This window comes from Neodiprion pinetum, chromosome 5, assembly GCF_021155775.2.
Source record: "Neodiprion pinetum isolate iyNeoPine1 chromosome 5, iyNeoPine1.2, whole genome shotgun sequence".
Lineage (NCBI taxonomy): Eukaryota > Metazoa > Arthropoda > Insecta > Hymenoptera > Diprionidae > Neodiprion > Neodiprion pinetum.
Window position 1 is genome coordinate 12,376,141 of NC_060236.1, and position 22,279 is coordinate 12,398,419.

The window sequence follows — 22,279 nt, forward strand, 5'->3', positions numbered from 1 at the left end:
GAAGAACGATGCTGTCTCTCAGCAGGTCAAGCGCAGAATAGGAGGTCGTAGTTCGTCTCGCCGATCTCGCGGTTGTCGTGAGGTGATTCTTCTTCTTTGATTGGTGGGTTGAGCCCCACCGCAAATAGGCCATCCCCCTGTGGCGAATATTGGTTACTGCGTGGTCATACGTTTTCCAAAATTACCGCTAGATGTGGTGTAATGTGCTGCTCGCGATTTCGTCGTTGACACCAACTCGTACGATTTCGTAGTCGCTTCGGTTTACAGTCCAGGCTGCCTATCATCGGGGACTTCTTTGGCAGAGGCATACACAGGGTGCCTCTCGGCCAAAGTTACCAGGTGGAGAGTGACGCCTCATTGTTCACCTCCACCGGCTTTTGTACAGGCAGTAGCTAGCTGCCTGTATCTGAGGTCGTGCAGTCAGACGGTTGGCCAAACCGTGGACCACGACCCACACAATTAGTCCCTGCCGATAGGGAAGCAGCGTCGATCCTCAGAATGATGGCTTTATCAACCTGGACGTAGTGGTTTGGGGTCGGTCCGGCACCAGGCCGATAAGTCGGAGGATGGCAGGCTACGGTCTGCCCTTCACGCCATCCTTACGGCATCCGATAGAGCTGGCGGCTGGTTCCTCTTCGAGGAACGATGCCCTCGGCCGTCGGGAGGATTTTTATCTCCCTGTTCACCGGCAGTCGAGGCGATACGGAAGGTTCGGGTGGATGCTACTCCAGGTGTATATAAAGGTGCACCAAGGTAGCCAGTGTAGTCTGATGAGACCGTCAGTAGGTGAAGTCGTCGAGAGCTGCAAACGGTAGCTAGTGGTCCCTTGTTGGTCGGAATCGTTGTCGTCCAAGTACCTTGTTAGCGTGCGCTGAAGCGCGAAATAAAGAATTTACAAAAAAGAATTAGTTAAAAGTAGTTATTGCCTATTTTGTATCGAGTTCGGTTGGAGTACCCTGCTGAGGACGCGTAAACTAAAAAAATAATAGCGGTTGTGTGCCCTTGTGACGGGCGATTCTGAAACGCCACGTTACAGTACATATGTACATAAATATAATAGCTTTGTATATAGCTTACGTGCAATATTTCTGTGATTTATGTTTAGTTAGTTATATGTATTACTGTGCTAAAAATTTGCTAGTCATATCGTTATAATTATATATCTGATTATTCATTCCAGGAATACTTTCTGCAGTCTGACCAAACTGCGTGTATACCTATATATTATGTAAATATTCTATAGCCTATTTTTTCATTACTATCTGTGACCTGCACTCTTGACGTACTACTTTCCATAGTTTGCGCTTTCTATAGAATTTATTTAACCATATAATGTATACAATGCTCGATGCCTTGTTATATCAATTTTCTCTATCAAGAATACTGTCATGGTTTACTTATACTGTTTCAATTTAATTTCTATGAGATCCTTCTCATACAGATTTCGTAATTATGTTGATTAAGTTTAAACGAGTTTAATTTTACTTTTACCATTTTATATTTTTTTTTATCATTTTGTATTTGTTTGGTGCAAACCCGATTATGGTTGGGAGGTAGGGACGGGTTGAACGGGTCTCTGTTTGATAGCGACCTCCACGTGGTGAAACCTGGGAGATTGATGATATTTTCGTTGTCATATCATGAATTTGCTCACAGCTATTCGTTGCATTTTCAATTTAAAATGACCTGTGACGACGTCTAGCCGGTATTCGTAAATAGTTATATATTATTTTTGAGACTGTATTAGGAACAGCTCTCAGCCGATAAAGCTATGCTTTGAGCTGACTCAAGGCAGTCCTGCAAATCGAACCTGACTATGAATACCGGCTATTAGACTATTACCAGTCACGTAATCGCATTGCGTAGAAATACGGACGCCGATGAGTATAATTTTCGTTGAAATATTAAGAATGTAAATCTATATCAACATACGTATAAAGAATTCTACGTGACGTCAATCAAAAAATGACCTCGTATTTTTTTAATCTATTCATACTTTTTTTCACATGAAATAAAGGTAAAAAGAACCGATACGCATTTTGGTGTTCGTCCGACCTATGTTTGTTTCCCAAAAGTTACAAGATAATCATTCAATTTTGATGCAAAAGGAGCTCGCATATATCCGGTTCTATTCGACGTAGAGACATCATTTACAGTGCATTCGGAAAGTGAACGAATAAGCTTTCATAAAAAAAAAAATGCAATGTTGAATATTATTGAAAATCCCAATTTTTATAAACAATTCAAATGTTTGACGATTTTTACCTCATTAATGACAAGTTTTCGAATTCTAAAAAAAATCGTTTCGGGTTCCTTATTAAATTCTGTATTACTAGTAAATTTTTCAAGTGGAATCTGAAAGGAGTCTACTTTTTTTTTCTATTATTCATCAGGTGCTGCGTCGTGCCGAGCGCGATACAATGGGCTGTTTAAAAGTATTTGAAGCCGAATGCCCGAGAGGGGTGAAAGAGGCTAGCCCGCGTCACCCGCCCCACTCCGGCGACAGCTCGGCTGCTCCGTCTCACTTGTTTCTTTACCCTCTCTCTCGCCACGGTTAACGAGGGAAGCGGAGTAGCCCGCGCTTTCTAGCTAGGCAACGCCCTCAATGCTAATGCTCTTTGAAAATTGGCTTTATTCGACTGAAATGAGAAATCTGTTTAAATATTAGGTGCTTGAAAGAAACGCAGCATGTAGGTGGGAACACTTTATTTGATAACTTTGATTATTTCGTACATTAAAAATGACAATGAAATTTTTTTCTATCAACAGGTGATACGGCCAAAATAATTACATCTCTAATATTTACTGTTATCTACCTATTTAATTTTTCACACGTACAAAGATCATCGCCACTTTCGAGCAACTAAGCAACTTTCTCACTCTCTTCTGACCAGTGCTGGGCAAAATTGTAATAAAAAATTAACAATTACTAATCACTAAGGATAATTTTTAATGACATCGAATTCCATCGAAATTATTTTCAGTAATAATAATTGAATCGGAGTTCAGTGAAATTACTTTTGATAATTGTAATTGACTCAGAGTCCATCGAAATTATTTCCAGTAATTGTAATTGAATTGGATTTCATTAAAATCACATTGAGTAATTTGAATTTAATCAAAGTTTATCAAAATTACTTTCAGTGATTGGAATTTAATCACAAATCATTTCAATTATCCTCAGTGATTGTAATTAAATCAGACATTATTAAAATTCTTTTTAACGTTATTCCTGTGAAATAATAACAAATAGACAAATAAATTTACTCCGTTTTTGGAGTATTCAAATGGTGTGATCGGAACGAGTCTTTTACAGTCAATATGTGAATGGGCTATGGTTACCAAAGTTTTTTGGGTAGCTGATCGAGGATTTCACATTACTTTGAAAAATTAATTTGTTTAAATAATTTGCTTGACCAGTCAATGTGAATATGTAAGCTCCATGAAGTTCCCGATGTTTTCGGAATTTGAAATTATGTTGAGAATTCGACATTACGTTTCCAAAGGTAATTTGTTTAAATAAATTATGAAAAACAATTGAAATTTGAAAAAAAAAACATAATCATTTCCATTATTTGTAATGGATAACAGAAAAATTACAATTGTTCCAAGTAATTGTAATTAGTAGCAAAAAAATTACAATTTTTTCAAGTAATTTTAATTGACAACAAAAAAATTACAATTATTTCGAGTAATTGTAGTTGATAATTATAAAATTACAATTGTTAATACTAACTGTAATTGGTAAATCAAAATTTATAATTATTTTCCGCAATTGTCATTAGTTACTAAATATTACAGTTATTCACAGTAATTGTAATTTACGGGTAATGAAATGACGAAAGTAATTTCTGCTGCCCAATTCTGCTTCTGACTTCAAGTAGTAATATTGAATTTCATCACTATTGAAAATGAAACATTGAACCGAGCGTTCAAGAAATTTAAATATCTCACTATCTGTAATAGAATTGTGAATCTTTTTTTTCTCGAAAATAGTTCAACAAAATTTACAAATAGTCGGTAGTCAATGTATTTTTTCCGTTCAATAAATTATTGCGACTAATATTAAAAATTTTCCAATGATCATCAGAGTTCATTTCGCAAATTTTCAATGATGTGCGATTAAATGAATGGAAGGAACCTAATACTCAAATTGAAAATTCAAGTAATATTAGATTTATTAAAATGATTTCTGTATTTCATGTTAGTGCGGTTCAAAACAAAGAAAATCTAATCGGAACCGTAGAACTCAGGAACGTAGATCACATCCTGTGACACAAGTTGAAAATTAACTTTCTCAAAATGCGCCTCAACGTCACAATTAGCTTCAAGGACAATCATGTTTTAGATTAATGTCAGAACATTATTACGAGGATATTGACTTATCGGATTCACGATTGTGTCCCTTGTTCCATCAAAATAAATGAATATCAAATTTTCAACGAAGTTCATGAAGATTTTTTTTTCAAATAATGTAATCCGATACAATATCTTGTTCATAGTCCTCCGAACATCACCTTGTAATAAGGATACTTGGAAAGAGTCCCTTTGTTGCAGGAACCATTATAAAATTCTTGGTTTTCAATTCGTGCTACTGAATAATTTCTGCGTTTCAGGTTCCATTTCCAATCTCAAAATGAGATTTGTTTTACCTCGGACAATGCTAACATGAAATGCAGAAATATTTGCGGTAAATGGAGATTCACAAGCTTTCAGTCTTAGCGTAGGACCCTACAAAGAGTGTAAAATTGAATTTGGTTTTAAGTTATCGTGCAACTAGCTAGCCAGATGTCACCGTCAACTGAGATTAAATTTAAAGTTATTTTCAACTGAAGTTATTTAACAATTCTAGATTTAGATTGATTCAGTTTGCCTCACAAAATTCAACCCCACAATCTAATTGAGGACTTGAAAAACTATTTATCTGAATCTAATGCCAAAGACAGTAAAAGTTAGCTTCAAAATAAGATACCAAATTAAATGGCGTAAATTTTGAAAAACAATGCTGGTAAATAATAATGCTTAAATTACAATGGTGCACAGAATGATTCCTCGGTAGAATGAATTGTCAGCAACGGTTAAGTAACAAACTTATCGCTATTGGCTCGATCAAAGTAAAATGATGGGATATTCAGCTATTCCCACACGGCACGAAATATGTCAGAAATATTTCCGAAATGTTACAACATTTCAGATTCGTTACATAATTTCAGGAATATTTCTGAAATGTTTCTGAAATATGTCAATTGCAATATAACATTCCCAATATTTCGGAAACCTTTCAGAAATATTTCAAATGCAATATAACATCACTGGTACCTTCGAAACGTTTCAGAAATATTTCAAATGCAATATAACATCACTGGTACCTTTAAAACGTTTCAGAAATATTTCAAATGCAATATAACATTTTCGATATTACAAATATATTTCAGAAATATTTCACATGCAATATAACATTCTCGATATTATAAATACATTTCAGAAATATTCCAAGCGCAATATAACATCACCGGTACTTTCGAAACGTTTCAGAAATATTTCAAATGCAATATAACATTTTTGATATTATAAATATATTTCAGAAATATTTCAAGCGCAATATAACATCACCCGAACTTTCGAAACGTTTCAGTAATATTTCCGTTTATGTGTGTATACATAAGTATTTTTCATAAAATTTGTCATTTTTCAAATTTTCCATAATGGACACGTGCATAAAGTTTTTCAATATTTATACCTTTCATAAAGTTATGGGTCTTTAATGATTATGCATACTGAGCTACGTCCAGTCAAGAAGACCGAAGTGAAGATTTTTTGACGGAATACGAATTGGGCGTCATAATTCTCATTTGTCTTGTTGAATCTACCAATTTTCTCGAACAATATCTCTTAAGGGACAACACCACTGTGACGGCTTCAAAAAATCGATTTTTTGAAAACCATCTAGAAAAATCTAGAATACATTTAAGAATAGAATGCCGTTGGTCCCAGGTCGAAAAAATAATTATTTTGGGAGATATAGGAGATATGGGAGATGCCAAAGGGACTCGTGAGAACGGGTCCGAAAGTGTGGTCCACACCGAATGCGTGTTTACTTTAAAACCAGTATAACATTGACCAGATACTTCCAAATTCCAATGTTTAGAATATTCAAGTATTGGACGTGGTGGTTTCGAACGCCTTAAACGGATACATATAAATATTCGTTATTTACGTCTGAACTATATAAGAATAAACAAGCAGTGTTTATATTTTAACTAAACAATTCATCAACAATTAACATTCCTTTTTGATTCCTGGGTGACCGGTTTACACTAATTGTAATATTATAATATTTATTCACATTCTTATTCTACGTATATGTTTATTGAAATTACCGTCGTACTTATATTAATTCAAATTAACGCGCCTTATTTATTCGCGTTTTATCTGCGACGAAGCGCTGAAAAACCCTAAAAATATGGCATCACGTCGCATACTCGAGCGCACGTGCTCGAGCGTCGCGCGCCAATTTTTCGCGCATCACCGTCGCGCAGCGTCGTGCACTCTTCCATCCTTCATTCTCGAGCTTTCTTGTTCTTTCGCACCGCGTTTCACAGGTCGTTAGATACCACGGATCTCTTGAGAAAATTACAGAAACCCACGTGGCAAGAAAAGTGGATATTTGGTAAGTAAATGTTTAATTTCCAATAAATGTGTAGAGAATTAGACCAAAAAATATCCTTAGCTACTTGGCATAATTACATATTTACGTGCATATTTGCTATGTACGCGGTTCTGCAGTTTGCTTGCTAAATCGGCTATCCTTGGCCACCACGTGTTGAATGGTATGCAATTGAAATACCGGCTTATGTGTGAACAGAAAGTACTATACTGCTTATAATTTTTTGTCAAGCTGTGAATTAAATAAAATAATTACGATCGTTGACTTCCCAACTATGAAACATCTATAATATTAAATCTTTTTATAGTTTACTCAACAAGGTTATTTCCTAACCGCAGTTGACCTCTCACGAGTGAGTACTCGTTTGCTTTTCCACAGAATTGAAAAAATCATGCTACGTATTTGAAGGATAACTTTTTGTCAGAATAACTTTTCCTTTGGAGAATCATTGTGATCTGGATGAACTAAGAGTGTTTGACCAAATATTTAGAAAAAGTCAGAAATAGTGGAAATTGTGTGTGGAAATTTCTGGTTTTTTTCTCATATTTTTTGGTTAACAGATCTTCGTTTATCCAAATCAGAATGATTCACCAAAGAAAAATTCGTCCTGATAATTATCCTTCAAATTGCATGATGATTTTCCCCCTTGATGGAAAATCACACGATACGGCATAATTGCCTTATGCAGTATTAAATTATGCATATTCCGATATTCGTATAGTGTCGCGATTTATTAATAAAGGCTAATTTTAATTTATACTAAATTGTTGATCAATTGAAACTTGAAGATACGCCGACCGTTATCAAACTTCGGTTTACTTTTCACTAGTTAATTACTGATTGAGGCCTGTATATTCAAAACTGTACGTTTTTAACATTTTAACTATAATTATTATAGGATATTATTATGCATTATAATTATTTTTCACGCTATACATATAGACGGGCCCTAATGAAACACTTAGTGTATCTCGCTGGCCCAAATAGAACAAGGCTATTTCATAAAAAGCTGTATAAGGCATGTACAGAGCTCTGTATATACGTCCTATGTCAGCTTCAGTTTTATGCACATTCCTATCATTGTTGATTATAAAATAGCAGAATATACTCTCACAAAACATTCTGCTTATACGTTATTTCAATCTGGCGTATACCACCTTGAGCCTCGTGTAATCTAGCTTTAGTTAGAAAGATATCAGACTAGGTGGAGACCGCCGATCAGTAATTACATGTTATTTGCTTTGAATCACACTCACGTATTTACAACTAAATCTTGAAACATCTGTAATAATTGCAGGAAAAGGTTGAGCAGCTGACAGTCAACTGTGTATTCGAAATATACAACATACGTTTTAGGTAAGACTATTATTAACCAATCATTTAGTTTATGTTTGATCAAATGATTGGGTAACCAGCTACCATTCGATTGGCAATCACACTAATCTAATATCAATAGTGGCATGACGTCCATATTTTCAGTGTATATTTTATGTTAAACAACTTAACTTTGCAGTCAACTGTATAGTAGACCCTGACAAACATTAGTTCTCAGACTGTTTTCAGAATAAACTTTTATTTTCCTGCACATCAAATGAGAAATTATTGACTGACCTTTTGTTATTCAAAGTTTTATGTTCGCAACATTGAATATTATACTTTATTATACTTGTATTATTTATGATATTTGATTTCAGAAAATGACACGTAAAAGAAAAAGTAACGACTGCTATTCAGATAGACATAAACGTCGACTCGTTGAACAACAAACTAAATTAAGTATTATTAGAATGAAGCACGTTAAGCACGTATAGTACGAAATGTAAAGTCGTGAACCAAACGCTTTTTTTAAAATATACATGAAAATAAGTATAGTTTTTTCTCGATTTAAACTTATTATTATAATATTATAATAATTAAATTATTATTAAATCAATAATACATATGAAAATATAGGTTATAATAATTAAGCTGATACAGGGCAGTCTTTTGCTATACACCATATTTACTAGTATAGTAGTAACTATACGTAGTAACATGTACTACGTGTATTACGTAACATTTCTTCGTAAATATTGTGCAGAGCAAAAGACTGCCCTATATCAGCTTAATTATTATAGCCTATATTTTCATATGCATTATTGTTTCCAAAATAATATAAACATAATAATATAATAATAAGTTTATATTGAGAAAAAGACTATACTTACTTTCACGTATATTTCGAAAGAAGCCTTTGGTTCACGACTTTACATTTCGTACTACGCACTAGTATAGTATGTGTAGTAGGGTGGGCCAAAAAAAGTGAGTATTTTTTTTTACTTTATACTCTGAAAATCGGTTGCTAGATACCTCTAAAGAATTCTCACCAAATATGAGCTCTTAATTTTGATAACAAGGTCCTCCGCTTTACAATTTTGCATTTTTTCCTGAGTATTAGAAACAAAAATTCATATCTCTTTGACAACTGTTCGTTAAAAAATATCTCCCTTCATATTCTTGTAGGAAATCGAACGCTTTGCAAAAAAGGTCTCTTACAATTTTTTCGTAAACCTTACCGTTTAAAAGATATCAAAGCTTAAAGTTTGATTATTTTGAGAGAAATTTCTGTTTTGCTTATGAATTTTTTAACTCGCTTACAAAAAATTTTGATGAATTGCACAACTCATAGTTTTGTAGGAAATTAACTGCTCTACAAAAATGGTGTCTTATGATTTGTCGATTAAGTTAAGCGTTTAAAAGATATTCATCGTCAAACTTCAATGCATACTAATTTTAACAGTTTTTGATGAATAATTCGAAAAATTTCAATTTAATTTATAAGTTTCATGAAAATTTATTCCAATGTGAGTTCCTAAGAAAAGAAAAATGTTTTAAACTATTTTTCTTTTATTTTTTCAGTTCTATATAATATATAGAACTAAAAATAAAATATATTTTTTAATTTTCAATTTTTAATATATATTTTTATACTATTTTTCTTTTATTTTTTTAGTTCTATATAATATATGTAACTATATATATATTATAATATATAGAACTAAAAAAATAAAAGAAAAATAGTTTAAAACATTTCTCTTTTCTTAGGAACTCACATTGGAATAAATTTTCATGAAGCTTATAAATTAAATTGAAATTTTTCGAATTATTCATCAAAAACTGTTTAAATTAGTATGCATTGAAGTTTGACGATGAATATCTTTTAAACGCTTAACTTAATCGACAAATCATAAGACACCATTTTTGTAGAGCAGTTAATTTCCTACAAAACTATGAGTTGTGCAATTCATCAAAATTTTTTGTAAGCGAGTTAAAAAATTCATAAGCAAAACAGAAATTTCTCTCAAAATAATTAAACTTTAAGCTTTGATATCTTTTAAACGGTAAGGTTTACGAAAAAATTGTAAGAGACCTTTTTTGTAGAGCGTTCGATTTCCTACAAGAATATGAGGGGAGATATTTTTTAACGAACAGTTGTCAAAGAGATATGAATTTTTGTTTCTAATACTCAGGAAAAAATGGAAAATTGCAAAGCGGAGGACCTTGTTATCAAAATTAAGAGCTCATATTTGGTGAGAATTCTTTAGAGGTATCTAGCAACCGATTTTCAGAGTATAAAGTAATAAAAAAAAATACTCATTTTTTTTGGCCCACCCTAATGTGTAGTAACATTTACTACGTGTGTTACGTAACATTTCTTTGTAAATATTGTGTAAAGCAAAAAACTGCCCTATATCAGCTTAATTATTGAAACCTATATTTTCATATGCATTATTGTTCCCAAAATAATATAATTATAATAATATAACGATAAGTTTATATTGAGAAGAAGACTGTACTTACTTTCATGTATATTTCAAAAGAAGCCTTCGATTCACGACTTAATATGGACATGAGTCTGTAGGATTTTATAATGTATTTGAAAATAAATAACTTTGTAAGATACCTATATAATTAATCATTTTACTCAGATTCAGGACTTTTTTTATTACCTGAAAGATTTTTGAAATGTATTGTGGAATATATCAGAAATATTTTCACTATATCTTTCGGAAATGTTTCAGCAATATATCAGTCACCATTTTCAGATATATCGCTGAAAAATTTCTGAAATATATCGCGGGAATATTTCTGACATATTACCGAAATGTTTCTGACATATTTTTGACATATGTCAGCTATAAAACGTTAGTTATATATGCGGACATGGACATATTTCTGACATATTTCTGAAATGTTGCAATGGAATATAACATGTTTCTGATAAGACATTTCTGAAACATTTCTGAAATATATCGCGGAAATATTTCTGACATATTACCGTAATGTTCCTGACATATTTCTGACATATGTCAGCTATAAAACGTTAGTTATATATGCGGACATGGACATATCTCTGACATATTTCTGAAATGTTGCAATGGAATATAACAGGTTTCTGATAAGACATTTCTGAAACATTTCTGAAACATATTGTGCTGTGTGGGTTATGATCTGTAGTATATCCCGCTCTTCAATTTTGCCTCAACTGATGTTAAGAAGGTGGCGATGGCCTGATGAAATTCACTCTGGCACCTTATGCCTGATGAAATAACCAGATTCGATGGTTATAATGATTGCACCGCTCGAGAAACCAGGATCCTTGCCACCTAAACATTTGACCATCAGGTAAGGCATAATTTTCTTCGTGTTAATTAAAGTATAAATTTTGAACCTGCTGAAAAAAAACAACGAATTTTATCATTGAATCCATGTTAAAATATTGTAATAGTCAAAGGTCACGTAATTATAAATTTACCCACATGCTTCCATGCCTGACAAATTTAGTCCCGCTTTGACAATGAATTATTTTGTACCTGAAAATATTAGAAGCTATTATTATCAGACAGGATTTTTTGGTATTCTTGGATAGAACTAATTTCCAATAAAATTCAGAAAACATAAATCGTTAATGAGACGCATTTTCAATCTTATGTAAATGAAGAATCTGTTCACAATAAACGTTGATTTTACCCACCGAACTCTGTTTGTCCAGACTACGACTTGTTAATGACGTTTCACATTGAATTTCATATTTTTTCTTTCAATAAATAATATTCAATTTCTGTATCATTTGATATTTGTGTCGGTTGAATATTTTCCGATATCGACCACGGTATTGCTGAACGATACTATTCTTCATAGACAATTCACGCCTCGTAAAAATAAACAGCAGCAATACCTCAATCCGCGGTTTTATGCGCGAGAGATTTACAACTCTTGAGTATTGTCTCATTTTATGTACGTTGGCCCCCTGCTGAGCAGACGAAAACATCGCCGCGGGGCGATTTCACAGACCAATGAGATTGAATAATTTGGCGCATGCGCATTGTATGTATAGTTTCAACAGATTGTCCCGGTATATAGCATGATGGATAATTTCATTTTTACATCGGAATTTGATTATAGTACTGTACGAGAAACATTGCTACGGTGTAAGGAAAGATGAAATGATTGTTCGGAATCCTATTCCACAAATGTTGATTTGATTATTTATACTCATAAAATTAAGTTTACCGATCAGATTTATAGACTATAACCGCAGTAATCTCAACCAATTTTTCTCCCACTAGGTAACATATTTCACAATTCAAACTTCATTTTCGCAGTATTGGAATAAAGATATGTATCCCAACATTTGACGGAAAGTCTCACAATAACCTTCTTTCTAAAGTCGAAAGCAGAATAAGGAATAATGTACTTCAAAGTAATTTGTTAAGGGATTTTATCATCACTTTTCAATTATGCGTCGGTAGAGACATTTTCGTTAGAGGTAAACAATGATAAGTATTAGGTTATACGAGCAAATTTCGCATAGTTATGCTGAACTGACACGAATTTCATATGGCCACTTCGATGATCCGGCAAGCCATAATAAATATAATTAGTTTCACATGTTCTGTTCTAATACTCACCTGGATATATCAGCGTCGATTCGGCATATCGGTCAAAACTCAAAAATGAATTGCTCGACACTTTCGGAGCTGCTAGCTGTGGTTTACCTGCGCAAGCTGTGTGTGTGGTGCACCACGCAAGCTGTGCATAGGTGAGCGTGTGCAGCGGACGGGGCACATAGAAATTTACGCTCGGCTGTGATCCGGCCTCGCCAAGTCAGCGCTAAGTCGAAAAGTTGATGGTGGTGCCATCTAATATCACTGTATTCTCATGTCGTAAAATATCAGTAAATAGAGCTTAACCAATAACGGAGTTGCAATGAACCTATTCAGGCATCTGTTTTGTTGTGGGTGAAATAAATTCCATTGGTATCTAAGTGCCGTGAATCCTTAAACAACCGAAATGTTATCGCAGTCGTTTTAGCGGTAGCCATGTTGACGTTGTGAGTGTATGAATACGTGTCTCAGCTGTCAACGGAATATTTTATAATAATTTTTTTCGTTACTTTCGATTTAACTGTCATCTCCCACCACTATTTTACCCACAACAATATTGAATAAGGAATCATCTTGTCACACAACATTTGAAAAGTATGCTCTCGTCTTTGAGAATTCATCATCCGAAATTCACTTGTAGGTGTGCACATGTGGTAATGTCAGAAAAATAAAAGACATCACAATGGTTCACCTTTAATCCCGAAATTATGAATGAAAAATTACATACGTATCGTTGCTTACATTTTACGAATTATCGGTGTAACTACATACTCAGACGTTATCATTATGGCAGTACTGCATCTTTCTGGTAGTATCATTCTTAATCGCTTCTCAAGTATCAAGTGACTTTCGGGTTCGAAACAATTGTGGGTCGGAGATGCGCGCGTGTGTTTGAAAGTAATGATCATAGTATATCATGATTTTGGTTCGTTTTTCCACCCAAAACTATTATTGATGACAACAGAATCTGTAACTGATGTCTTTCTCCACATTTTTCAAAATTTTGAACAAAAAGACTGGAAAATCTTTTATTTTTTATCACTCTTAAATATGAAGGGTTTCACGTGCAGCGGATTTCCCGCTTTGAATTGCTCCGATACATGGGGTCGTTAAAAATATACAGTAGAGTGTTTAAAAAAAACCGACTATTTTTTTTTTTTTCCGAAGAACATTGAAAAATCTTCCGAGTGTCCTTCAAAAATGACCTCGGTAAAATATGAGCTCTTAATATTGATATTTGGAGGTGGCGATTCTCAATTTTCTATTTCCCATTTAGATAACATGGGGAAAATTTTTTTAAAAATTTAGAATCTTATTGCTCGAAAACGAATCAGTGTGAAGATATAATCAAAACATATTCTTGTAGGAAATTTTACGCTCTACAAGAAAGATCTGAATAAAGACTTGCGTAAGGAAAGTCGTTTCGGAGTTATCAGGCCTCAAACATCGAACCGTTTGAAATTATGATGTTATTATTTATAAATGCTACAAAACTGACTCATATCGTTAATTAATGAAATTTATTGATTAACATTTCATAGTGAGTCTATAGTTTCAATTTTAAAATCAATAATATTGTGTACTTAAGTGATATGAGCCAGTTTTGTAGCATTTATAAATTTAAAACATCATTATTCCAAACGTTTCGATGTTTGAGGCCTGATAACTCCGAAACGACTTTCCTTACGCAAGTCTTTATTCAGATCTTTTTTGTAGAGCGTAAAATTTCCTACAAGAATATGTTTTGTTTATATCTTCACACTGATTCGTTTTCGAGCAATAAAATTCTAAATTTAAAAAAAATTTTTTTCCATGTTATTCAAATGGGAAATAGAAAATTGAGAATCGCCACCTCTAAATATCAATATTAAGAGCTCATATTTTACCGAGGTCATTTTTGAGGGACACTCGGAAGATTTTTCAATGTTCTTCGAAAAAAAAAAAAAAATAGTCGGTTTTTTTTGAAACACTCTAATATACAGGTGGTCGAAATTCGAAAATTATCAATTTCGAAAATACACAAGTTTTGTAAATCTAAATTTGCAGGTGAATGGCTGTAGCATTTTATATTCGGGACTTCGACGAGTAAGAAAAAAAATTATTTTTGAACCGTTCGACGTTGGGACACCAAAAGACTTACCTTGTAAGCATTACATGCAAGTTTAAAAATCCCTAAAAATTCTCTACCTGAAAAATTATCGTCAACCTATGAAACCTCGTATCTTCCTTTCGCCTGTACCATAACACCCCTTTTAAATAAGTCGAAATATTGACGAGCCCACAGTCCGCTATGAATGCGCATGCATAACCGCCGTTGCCATAAACTTGAAAACACGCTGAATTCTAATTCAAGTTGATGTTTATCGATTTCAGTGAACTTATAAGAAAAATTCAACTTACCTTCAACAACTGATCAATACCCAAATCAAATGTGACAACGAATCCGGTCCGTTACATGCAATTGGATATGAACTTTTCAAAATTCAATTGCCTAGTAAATCTAATGACGTTAGTGATTTTTGCTCTTGTATTAATGAATTAATTCTTTGTATCACACTGTTCCTCGTTTGTTTTCTGAATTGAGTAGTTTTATTTCACATCAGTGTGATATAGCACATCCAGTAAAACGGCATTAATTAACAAAGTCGGCACACGTAACAAAAACATGTAATATTGTCATTAGCATAAGTTCATGACTCTGATAACATCAAATACACCTGAAGCATGTTCTTGTTATTTCAGGAAGTTTATAACATTGACAATAATTGAGGAGGACTCCTATGAAAAAGATGCTCTATTCTACGTTGAACTTGGGGAACCGCAGCTGCAAGGAGGTAAGCTCATTTATCATAGATTCGCATTATATGTACTTCTCGTAAACTACTAAAATGAATATTGTTGAAATGGAGAACATCTAACTAGTTATGACTAACTAGGTTAGACCTAGTGACTTTTGTATTGGGCCGTTGGCTCTCTCTATAAATATATCTCTCCTCCGTACTCGCGAAAACTCAACGTGTGTGCTGATTAATCTCTCCGTTCACAATACTATCCCGCTCATAATTAATTCCGACACAGAGAACAAATCCCAACAAATATGTAGAAATAAGTGACACATCGACGCGTGAGCAGACATTCTACATAAATAAAAACCCATGACAAACTTATTATAATTAGTTATCCCATGAGCTGCTTGTTGGTGGGACAATTATCTTACCCACTTCTACATCATCTCCCGGTGTAGAACTTTCATGTATTCTAGGCCACAAACACAGGAGCTTTGAGATCGTAAGTTATGACTCACATGCATATATTACAGTGAGGGAAAGAACATGCTGTACCATGCACTGTGAAGTGGATTTTGACCGTACCTCGGTCACTCGGAGAAAACGACCGTAAACTTACCGCGTACATAGTAATTCGACGTCCCGCGATGTAGGCTAGATCCAAACAAGAAAATTTTCCGCGAAATTTTGTTGGGCACCTGGCGTGATTAACCCGCCTCGGAATCGTTAATGCGTTATACCTTGGGAATATGCTTGGTAGCTCAGTACCGCGGAGAGGAAAGGGGTAATGTTGGAGACAGAGAGACACTCGAAAAACACACGCTATTTAACAAAAGAAGTAAAATAAAATCCTATATTTGGCAATAGCGGGGATACAAAACAAAAAAAAATAATGCAAAATTCGCTCCTCGCGATCCAAAAACCAATAAACAGACTGGAGAAATTAACTCTAAAAGAAAACTCAAGCCTACATGCGCTAGTCACTTCTTTTAATAATAAATGACAAAACAATAACCCATTAGATAAAAACTAAAACAAAACCTCACTCGACGCGCTAACCGCGATCGTCCTCTACTGTATAGCGCTAATCGCAACCTTGACTAATACGCTTAAGAGCAGAGTTTTTCAAGACAAAAAACTGTAACTGGCCGTGCTTGCCGCGCTAGTCGCAATCCTAATTACTATCTTAAATCAATTTTCTCAATTCTACCTTTTCAAAAAGTTTACCTTTTCCCCGCAGCGTCCTGACTCGATTCGCGAATCCGAACACTCCCCCTTCGACGATTCGCGACCTACACGAGAGGTGACCCTTAAACCGGATAATGTGGCTCGACCCGGTACAATGGAATTCGGCTGCACCTAATTTCAAACACGGAAGAGACGCAACCAAAAACCCGTGACTCCACTCAAAATTCTCCAATACTCAAAGTTGGCTCCGGAGTTGCAAAAATTGCAATGTCAATTCAATGCATTACTCATAGTTTTTTTAATGGATATTGTTAATATATAATGCTAATTGTTCATCTATGAATTACCCATTAAAAATTTAATTTATCGCCATTAATATTAAATTAATAATTCAAAACTATTTTATTGCAAGTTTTATTGAATTAGTCAATAAATGTTATTTGATTACAAGTTTAATTGAATTAAAATTAAAAAAAATATTTCTATTGAAAATGAGCTACAATTCTTTAATTCAATGCCTAGTGGGAATTCATTCAATTATTTCCATTTATTTCAGTTAATATTCGAAATCTTGACGTAAAAGTGTCACAGGTGGAAGATTGACTGATATAAAAAAATAAATTTTGAAAAAAATTCGTTTTTTGGTGGTTAGATTTTTTTATTTAAAGTAAATTCTCAACAATTCTTTTATTAAATACATATGTAACTATTTTTCTATAGAATATTGAATTTTACAACAATAAAAAAAAACAATTAGTTAGATTTGTCATCAGTTATAACTTTTTTGAAGCATTTGCTTTTGTTAAGACTCGGATTTGAAAATTTGTGTCACTGTATCTGTTATATTTAGGCAAGTTCATCATTGTAGCATAGTTGAAGAGTCTTTCGACCGAAGCTGAAGATGGTAACGGTGTATTATATTTTAAAAACACTTTTTTGACCAATGGATGATTATTAAGCCTATCAAAATTTTGGATAGCGGATCTTGAATAATTTGTGATTTCTGCATCAACAGCAGCTTGAGTTACAGAAACCTCAAATTTTTAAATAATATTAGTTTTAAAATCTCCAAAGTTGTATTCATCATTCTCAGTGTTTTGGGAATTTTCATATGATCTTTCAATTTTTTCTGCCTTGATTGCATCTTCAAACCATTTGTAAACTTTAAGTTGAATTTCAGATGAAAACTATCCCAATCAATTTCCTCTAAATTTCTGGTGATATACCGATGCTATGGCTGCATCTTTCCCACACTGAAGAAAATCGAAAAAATTCGTGAATCGGATGTTAACACTGTCAATTATTGATTGTAATAATAGTTGACACATGGAAATGCTTCTACTTTCAAGCAATTTTTGCAACTTTGATTTGAGGCAAACCAATTCTGGAAAGAGTATGCCATAATGACAGTTATCGGCTTGTAATCGATCTATCGCGACTGCTAAATCTGACGTACATTTAATATACTCATGGAGATAGACAAAATCAGATTTAGAAAATTTATATTGTAAATACTGAATATCTGCTTGTAACAATTTATCTTTCACACTTAAAATTTGTTTTATACAATCGTAGAATGAATTTCATTGCGTTATAACTGGTTTTTTCAATGCAACACGACAATACGATTTAAAGCATTCATTCTTTTTCGGAGATCGTAATTGCTTCCACAAAGAAGAACACTTCTTTGCAACATTCATGTGCTTTTTTTTCAAAACTTGAGACGCTTCAATACCCTTACTGATATCTGTCGTTGCTATTAAGTTAAGTGAACGACTAGCACATCACAAATGTTGAGGCAATGCAGTTTCGCACTTTAAATCGAATTCTTCCTTAGCTCTAACAGAATCATCGTCAAAAGCATCAGGAATATTTTGATCATCATCATCATTGCAAGTTATTTCAGACAAATCTAGATAACATTCAAAACAAATCGTAAGAAATTAGACAAAATGCAATTAAAAGAAATTTAATAGTTAATTATTAATTAAGAAATGAAAACTGTGATACTTCAAAATAACTCAAATTTTAAACTACAAAAAAAAAAAAATTTGAACTAACTTGAATTATTATTATTATTAATGATCTATATTTATAGTAAAATTTATTACAAAAAATAATTACCAAAAAGATCTTTATGTGAGACATCAACTCCGAATTCCTTAAATGCTTTTATAAAGTTTGATCCGTTGTCAGTAATTGTTGCTCTGATATTTTCTGATGTTAGACCGAATGAAGAAGGGATATCAAACAATTTTTTAGCGATTGCATCAAACGAGTGAGTGCCCGGCAAACGCCTGCAAGCAATAGCAGCATATTTTCTTCCTAAACTTTTTTGGTCAAACTAAGAATGAAAATTAAAACATTATTTACTTTTTATACAGTGATATATAGCATAAAATGATCCACCTCAAAGTACAAAAAATAAAATACGAATAAAAAGGTTTTTACGAATTTACAATGGAAAATAATACTTATAAATGAAATCACTGATGTAAATCTCTCTATCTAATAAAAAAGTTTCAAAAAAATGAACAGGTAGAAAAAGATTATCTCTCTATCTAATAAAAAAGTTTCAAACAAATGAACGTAGAAAAAGATTAAAATAACAATAGTAAAAAAAGATTATAATAACAATAGTAGAAAAAGATTATAATAACAATAGTATACGCATGAAGTTGGCGGTGGGGTGAGATCCCGAAAACGAAAAAAAAAGCATCTAGCAAACCCTTTGACAGCTGTCATCGGCTGTTTATGACAGTCTTTGACAAATATCTTTATGGATATCTGTTTCTGACGCGCAAAAAATGAACATGCAAACGAAAATTATGAAGATGATTCCCGACGGGAATTGTCTTTTTCGCGCGTTGACGTATTGTGTATACGGCACTCAAGATCGACACGCAGAGGTGAGACTGAGTATCGTTTCAAATATAGTGGATAATTGGTCTACATTTACGGGTTTTATTACAGGTAATGAGTCAAACGGTGCTGTGATTGGGTCACCTGGTGATTACAAATCACATATGAATAAAAATGGAATATACGGGGGAGAAGCAGAATTAGCTGCAGCTGCGGACATTTTTAAGATATGTTTAGTTAGTCTGGTTGAGAAGTGAGTTTACTGAGAAAAATCGTTAGAATGGTCTTAAAAATATGGCGATTGGTGCATTGGATTCAAAATTCAAAATGATGAAACCGGTATTTTTTAATTAATCCGCCATTAAAAATTTTAATAGTTATAAACAAAAAACGAAAAGAAAAAAATAGAGTCTCCGTTTTATAGCTATAATTTCAAAAATATAAAAGATAAATGAATTTTGAAAAAAGATCCTAAAAAAGGAGGAAATTTCCGATAAAAAAGTCCGTACTCCCGGAATTCTAGGTTTATTATTTATAATTTTAATTCAACGTTGAAAATAGGGCTCCGCGCGGCCGTTTCGGTGCCTAGGCGTCACCGCCTAGCGAAGCATGCAACACGAAACAATTTTTTTATAACATTCAATATTAATTTAAAAATTTTAATAACTTATAGTGTTATCTAGACACTTGAAGGAATGTAGTCTTACCAAAAAAAAATTTTTAACTCGATTTTCGTTTAAGTTATTTCATTGTTAATTAACTCATTTTTCGTAGACTTGACTTTTCATAAAATCACTTGTAAAAGTTTAAAAAATGGGTGTATAATTTTTTTTTCTTTTGTGAGCTCTTCTTATATGAATAATAAACAAGATTCAGTGGTGAAAGTTTATAAAAGTTTTTTCATTTGTTTATAATGATTTTTCAAAGTTATCAGAAATGGAAAAATCCGGATAATGTTATGAAAAAATTTTTTTTTCATAAATCTTGAATTTTGGTTGTTTTTAAATTAATATGTTGCGTTTATTAGCTTGGCTGAAAATTTTTTAACGTGCATTGTTTAAAAATTTATTATAAACAAATAGACAAGTTGAATATTTTTGAAAAATTTTTTTGGTCATTTTATTGTCTTAGTGAAATAATGATTTTTAAAAAACAAATTTTTTCTTAAAAAAATTATTTAATTGTTTATATCTGTTTTTTTCATTTATCCACCATTTAAATTATTTATTAAGAAATAATTTTTTTTCTAAAAATCATCATTTACAATTGTTAATATAAATATGAAAAAAATTTTTTTTTCTATTTGAATTTTCATTGTTTATTTTATACACAATTTGTTATAAACAAATTTATATTTTCATTTTATTTTTTTTTCGTTGCTTTAAAAAATTACAAATACAGCCATGTGCATCAGATTTGTAAAAAAAATTTTTCTCTATTCATTATTGAATTTTAAAATACTTTACCCCAACAAAGTTGAAGCTGTCAACTATTTTATCAACTTATTAATTGTTATAACTTCCAAACTATTGATGATACGGTCTTTAACATTCAAGACGATCTTTTAGACAACTTATTGATTTACATAATAAATTTGTTATCTCCTCAATATCTACTATGGTTCTATTTTTATAAACATTTGTTTATAAAAAAAAGCATTACATCCATCTTTAAATGATGATATCTTGTAAACTATTGAAGTTACGGCTTTTGTGATTCAAGACAATTTTATAGAGTAATTATTGGACTGCTTAAAAATAATTTTTTTGTATTTTTTATTCCATTTGTTTCTCATTTTTTTTTTATTTATTCAAATTATTACACGGTGAAAGGTACATTTTTTTGGATTTTATTGTCCTTATTTTCTTACTTAACGCCAATAATTTATTTTGCACTTGCTGTTTTGTTTCAATTTTGGAATATTGAATTTACTTAATGTTTGTCAAAGAAAAAACTGAAAATTTTTGCCAGTGTGCAGCCCGGGAAAAATTTACAGAATTGAATGAACTTTTTACAATTTCCCAATCAGACTTGCGTAAAAAAGAATGAAAATACTTACTTGTGTTTGCCACTTACGTCTATGATTCTAGATTCTGTTGTTTAAATTTTGAAAAATATGCGTAGAACAGAATATTTTCCCATGCAGTTCAAAGTAATTGCAATTTTAAATTTAAAAAGTAAAAATTTGAGAGGAATTTGGAAATAAAGAATTTCAAAGGAGTACTTCAGTAAGATTTTTCCAGAAGTATTTATTATTAACAAAAAAATAAGTGTATCTTAATGCATACAATTGTTTAAAATTGAATTTTTCTTTATTTCGTTTTAAAAATTATTTTTTTATTCGTCGTTTTTTCGCTGGCTGCTCGTCTGATGTTGATGGCTGGCTTGGCAGTTCTTCAGGAACCTCGTGAGGTGGATCTCCCGTATGATCGTCCTCATTTACTTCATCATCACTGTCATCACTATAAGTACCGTAAATGCTCTTCATAATTTCTAGATAGCCAGGTTTAATCACATATTCGGTTTCTTCTTCTAACTCATCAATTTCCGGTACAACAATATCCGCAGAATTTAAGCAAGTTTCGCCCCGGCAATGTTTACAAGCTCTGGTGCAACGTAACCCTGCTTTCTTGCATTCTCAATTCTTGCTACAATTAGTAGTGGCGCAAGAACAATGTACTATAGTTAAAAGTTCTGCAGGGGCTAATGGATCTTCTGTACGTATGGGAAGAAACATTGTTTCCGTCTTCTTCCATCCGTAGTTTTTAATAAAACGTGTACAGTGGTTGATCAAAGACTAAATTTTATTTCTTAATATTGACCGGAGGTAGGCAGTTACAACGATTCAA

General features: G+C 32.6%; 1 protein-coding gene and 1 long non-coding RNA gene across 8 annotated transcripts in view; both read left to right on the forward strand.

The window, feature by feature from the left end:
• Window positions 1–22,279, forward strand: part of Calx (sodium/calcium exchanger 3) — a 1,242,927-nt gene that overhangs the window by 380,255 nt on the left and 840,393 nt on the right. For all 7 annotated transcript variants that reach the window (XM_046628885.2, XM_046628886.2, XM_046628892.2 and 4 more), the window contains exon 3: window positions 15,337–15,428. In XM_046628885.2, the coding sequence (XP_046484841.1) occupies window positions 15,337–15,428 (92 nt within the window). The remainder of the gene's footprint in view (window positions 1–15,336; window positions 15,429–22,279) is intronic.
• On the forward strand, window positions 6,512–8,572 carry LOC124220264 (uncharacterized). The gene is made up of 3 exons (XR_006883550.2): window positions 6,512–6,670; window positions 7,965–8,023; window positions 8,362–8,572. It is a non-coding gene; the product is annotated as an uncharacterized lncRNA (long non-coding RNA).